Source organism: Orycteropus afer, unplaced genomic scaffold, assembly GCF_000298275.1.
Source record: "Orycteropus afer afer isolate SDZICR_OR568_19922 unplaced genomic scaffold, OryAfe1.0 scaffold00116, whole genome shotgun sequence".
NCBI lineage: Eukaryota > Metazoa > Chordata > Mammalia > Tubulidentata > Orycteropodidae > Orycteropus > Orycteropus afer.
Window position 1 is genome coordinate 4,957,805 of NW_006921703.1, and position 5,570 is coordinate 4,963,374.

The 5,570-nt window shown below is 36.8% G+C and overlaps 1 protein-coding gene across 1 annotated transcript in view; it reads left to right on the forward strand.

Annotated features, from left to right (window-relative positions):
• GUCY1A1 (guanylate cyclase 1 soluble subunit alpha 1) overlaps nt 1-4,499 on the forward strand; it is a 46,523-nt gene extending 42,024 nt beyond the window's left edge. The window contains exon 8 of the mRNA XM_007943974.2: nt 4,298-4,499. Coding sequence (XP_007942165.1) covers nt 4,298-4,499 — 202 coding nt within the window. The remainder of the gene's footprint in view (nt 1-4,297) is intronic.
• The last annotated feature ends 1,071 nt before the right edge of the window (nt 4,500-5,570 follow it).

The following is a 5,570-nucleotide window of genomic DNA, read 5'->3' on the forward strand; positions in this document are numbered from 1 at the left end:
ACGGTGATTCATATAAATCTAGTTCATTTATTTTGACTATTCCTAATGAAGTAGAATGTGGAGGCAGTGGTGGTTCAGTGGTAGCACTCTTATCTTCCATTCAAGAAAGACGCAGGTATTGGGTTTGATCCCCAGCCACAGCACTTCATGCACAACTACCACCTGTCTGTCAGTGGAGGCTTGCATGTTGCTGAACAGGTTTTAGCATGGTTTACAGACTAGGAAGAAAAGCCTGATGATCTACCTCTTTAAACCAACTGGTGAAAAACCTCTAGATTAGCCTAGTCCAATTTGAAACCTGTAATGGGGATGGAGAAGGATAAGACAATGTTTTGTTCAATTGTGCATGAGGATTCCATGACTCCGGCTGATGTGGGGGTAGCTAATAACAGCAACAATATGCTGGTCAGCCAGGTTCGGGAGAAAAGCGAAGGATCGCTGACTGCTATGCTATAAATACTACCACCCTGGCCTGTTTCAGGCCACCAATCTTTAACCAGTTTACAAAATTCCTGAAAGTTTGACATTTGGCTCTAACAAGCCAGTATGAGTCAGATCTAGAAAAACATTTTATATGTATGCAAGGTAGTCACACTGACTGGAAGAGATCCATATTTGTACCCATTCCAAAGAAAGGTGATCCCACAGAATGTGGAAATTATAGAACAATATCATTAATATCGCACACAAATAAGATCTAACTGAGGATAATTCAAAAATGTTTGCAGCAGTATATTGACAGAGAACTTCCAGAGGTGCAAGCTGGATTCAGAAGAGGACATGGAATAAGAGATATCATAGCTGTTGTCAAATGGATCTTGGCTCAAGGCAAAGAATACCAGAAAGATGTTTACTTGTGTTTCATTGACTATGCAAAGCCATTTGATTGTGTGGATCATGACAAATTATGGATAACATTGAGAAGAATGGGAATTCCCAAACACCTGATTGTACTCATGAGGAAACTGTACTTTGACCAGGAGGCTCTCATTCGAACAGAACAAGGGGACACTACATGGTTTAAAATCAAGAAGGGAATGTGTCAGGGTTGTATCCTTTCCCCACACTTATTCAATCTATATGCTGAGCAAATAATCTGAGAAGCTGGACTATATGAAGAAAAATGTGGCATCAGGATTGTAGGAAGAATCATTAACAACCTGAGATATGCAGACGATACAACTTTGGGTGCTGAAAGTGAGGATGACTTGAGGCACTTACTGATGAAGGTTGATGAATACAGTCTGCAGTATGAATTACATCTCAATATAAAGAAAACAAAAATCCTCACAACTGGACCAATGAGCAGCAACATCACAATAAATAGAGAGAAGATTGAGGTTGTCAAAGAATTCACGTTGTTTGGTTCTACAATTGATGCCAATGGAAGCAGCAGTCAGAACATTAGATGACGTGTAGCACTGGGAAAGTCAACTGCAAAGGAACTGTTTCAAGTACTGAGGAGCAAGGATGTCTCCTTAAGGACTAAGGTGCACCTGACACAAGCCATGATATTTCCAGTTGCCTCGTATGCATGTGAGAGCTGTACAATGAATAAGGAAGACCGAAGAAGAGTTGATGCTTTTGAGTTGTGGTGCTGGCAAAGAATGCTGAAAGTACCATGGACTGCTAAAAGGACTAACAGATCTGTCCTGGAGGAAGTGTACCTGAAATGCTCCTTGGAAACAAGAATGGACAGCCTTCCTCTCACCTATTTTGGTCATGTTGTCAGAAGGGACCATTCCCTGGAAAAGGATGTCATGCTTGGTAGGGTGGAGGGTCGGCGAAAGAGGGGGAGGCCTTCAATGAGATGGATTGACACGGTGGCTGCAATAATGGGCTCAAATATAGCAGGGATCATGGAGCTGGCGTGGTATCAGGCAGTGTTTTGTTCTGCTGTGCACGGGGTCACTCTGAGTTGGAAACGACTCGACGGCACCTAACAACAACAACAAGGTAGTCAGTATTCTAGTGTACAAATAAACCAGAATTTATATTTTGTTTTTCATTATTTCAAAAAATGATTTGATAAATATTATTGTACAAATCTCTGTAGATTATATAGCTAAAAGTGGTATTCCCAGATCATAGAATACCCCATTTCCAGATTTACTAGATATATCATCCAAATTGGTTTTATCAATTCCACCAAGAATATATGAATTTCTATTTCCCTATAAACTGAAACTATCATACTTATTAATTATTACCAATATGAAGGTGTGATATGAATTGAATTGTTTTTATTTAGTAAATGTATTTAATCTTCACAAAAATATTCAGGGATATGTACTGTTATTATCCCCATCTTAAAGGCAGGAAAATTGACATCATTGCTACATTTCAAACCTAGATTTATCAGACTTTGAAGTTTATGCTTTTGCTACTGTGTAATTCTGCAACCTTTCATTATATATTACTGAATACTCTGTCTTATAAATAATTCCATCCACACACTGCCATTGCGTCAATACCAACTGATAGTGGCCCAATAGGACAGGATAGAACTTTCCCCTAGGTTTTCCAAAGCAGTACATCTTTATAGAAGCAGACTGCCTTATCTTTCTCCCACAAAGCAGCTGGTGGGTTCAAAATGCCCACTTTTTGGTTAGAAGGTGAATGCCTTAACCACTGCACCACTAGAGCTCCTTTATGAATAAAAAAACACTGAAAATACTTATGAATTTATGATTGAAGCATTGTTTTACTTATGATACAGATTGATACACTGAAAAAACTAAATAGAATATTCACGTGTTGTATTCTAGTCAAGATCAATCATTCTTTGGACACAGATTTCTAGTCAGTTGATTTCTATAGTACATAGAATCAAAATGGCACAGAACCAAGATTTAATTCAGTATCATCCTTTTATTTTATTTACCCATGACATCACAGACTGCTGAGTAGAAGGTCATGGATGTGCTTGGGCAGATATGATAAACGATTTTCTGTAGAAGTTGGTTTAGATCCCAGAGCTATTCAACATTTTTCATCCTTGGCCTGCATAATAGAATAGAGAGAATGCTCATTAAGTTCACATTTGAGAGAAAGATAGCAAATCAGAAGGAAATAGGAACCAGGAACTTAGTCAGTAGAGCTGGAATTTAATATGGGCTTAACGTAATAGACAAGAAGTAAGTAGCAAATAATAAAATCTCATAGAATGATTAAGCAGAAAAAAATTTCAACTATAAGAAAGTAAATAGAGAGTCAATATATACAATTAAATCTTGTTTGAGTTCTACTAACAGGAATTCATAATAATGTTATTGAATGATCCAAAAGTTACTCTGAATCAGTGTATCTACTTAGCTTAATAGAACTGATGACAATTTTCTTTCATATGATTACTTCTCACCAATATTTGCAAAATGAATTAATCGATAAATTAACACTGTCCTTATCTCTTTCAACCTAGGAGGTCTTTATTCTATACCATTATATTTATTCCGCTGTCCACCTTGGCTTTCCCGCTTCCTCCTGCCTGGGGGTTGGGGGCTCTCTCTCCTCCCCTTACCTGTATCTGGCTATCCACCCTGGCTTTCCTGCTTCCTCCTGCAGGGAGTTGGCACAGGACTGGGAAGTGTTTCATTCAGCTGTTCTTGGGGTTGCTATGAATCAGAGACAACTTGATGGCAGCTAACAACATTATTTATGATTATTGTTGTATTACTATTCTTAGACTTTGGAGTATTTGCAGTTTTGTCACTGTTGTGCATTTCACTGCTAGATAGATTATATCTTTGTAAAAATATTTTATAATGATCAATTTTTACTAAAATAAGTAGGAGCTCTGGTGGCATAGTGCCTAAGGCACTTGTCTGTGAACCAGAAGGCTGGTGGTTCAAACCCACCAGCCACTCCTCAGAAAGAAGGTTAGGCAATCTACTTCCATAGTGATACTGCCTCAGAAACCCAAGGAGAGGTTGCTATGAGTTGGATCCCACTCGATGGCAGTGAGTGTGTGTGTGTTTGGTTTTGGTTTAACTAAGATGAGTGAAATATATTAGTTTGAATACTAATATAAATTGTTCCTTGTGTCTGTGAATAAAAAGTCATTATATTTCTTCTGTGAAGATGTTTGTTAATGTCATCAGAATCTTTCCATCAATCACACCTAAAATGGCTAGTTTATTAATATTCTCAGGAATATTCATTTAGTTATGTTGTCTTCATTTTTTTCTGTTTCAAAAATGTGTTATAAAATGTCTCAAACAGAAACAATTGTCTTCTTTTGAGTACATAAACTTTAAAGTTAGTATCCACTTACAATATTTTTATCCTAACCTTTCAGATTACTCAAAGACTATCCTGGTTTTGTGTTTACCCCTCGATCGAGAGAGGAGCTGCCACCAAACTTCCCCAGTGAAATTCCTGGAATCTGTCATTTTCTGGATGCTTATCTACAAGGAACACATTCAAAGCCATTCTTCCAAAAGAAAGATGATGAAGATGGCAACGCTAATTTTTTAGGCAAAGCGTCAGGAATAGATTAGTGAATTATATACCTGATTGTAAGTCTTTGGGTTTGACTCTTTTGAGGATGTCTGGAACCTCAGGAAAAGCACTTTAAGATTGCAGATGGCTAAAGAGCAGTGCTAAAATATCCAGAGCTTAAGTCACAATCTACTTTTTCTCCCACTTAACATGAAAAATATAATAGGTATTCACTTCAATATTTCAACTCTGCTAAGAAAAAAAAAAAAAAGCCTCAAGAAATGACTTCTAGAGGCAGATTCTGTTATATAACAATCACTACCTGTACTCAGAATTGAACACATTGTACATATACCTTGTAATTGTAGTGAACTGTATGAAGTGATGGAGTTGCCTGCCATCCTGTGCCCTGGTGGAATGCCATGGTCATTAAAGTGTCTTTGTGATAGTGTTGCCTTAAAAAAAGCTTTTTGAATAGAAATTATAGTCTTTGATACCATAAGTTCTTTCAAATCTGCATTTTATTGTTACATTTTCTCATTGTAACTGTTAGCATATATAACAAAGTAGACTGAGGTGTTATTTTCTTTTCTATTTTCCTTTTCAAAAATAAGCCATTATGGGTTAGATGCAATATAAATATAAAATAGGTCTTCTGTACATATCAACTATTATTTTTAGCTCTTGAAGTGGAAAATATTCTCCATAGTGAAATGTGTCATAATAATAAATATTTCCTTTTGTTTGACATTTATTATACTTTTTATTAGTTATATGATAAAGGTATTTGAAGAAGCCCTGATGATGCAGTGTTTAAGTGCTCAGCTACTAACCAAAAGGTCAGCAGTTTGAATACACCAGCTACTCCATGGGAGAAAGATATGGCAGTCTGCTTCTATAAAGATTACAACCTTGGATACCCTCTGTAGCAGTTCTACTGTATCTGTAGGGTTGCTATGAGTCAGTATACGACAGAGACTGCACACCCATAAAAAAAAAAAAAAGAAAAAGAAAAACTTGCCTTCAAACTTCAAACCAGTTAGACTTGTTCCAAATTCTCAGCAATAATTTAGAATGTACCCATTTAATGACCGTTATATACTCTTTTCTTTTGAATGTTACGAGGAGGT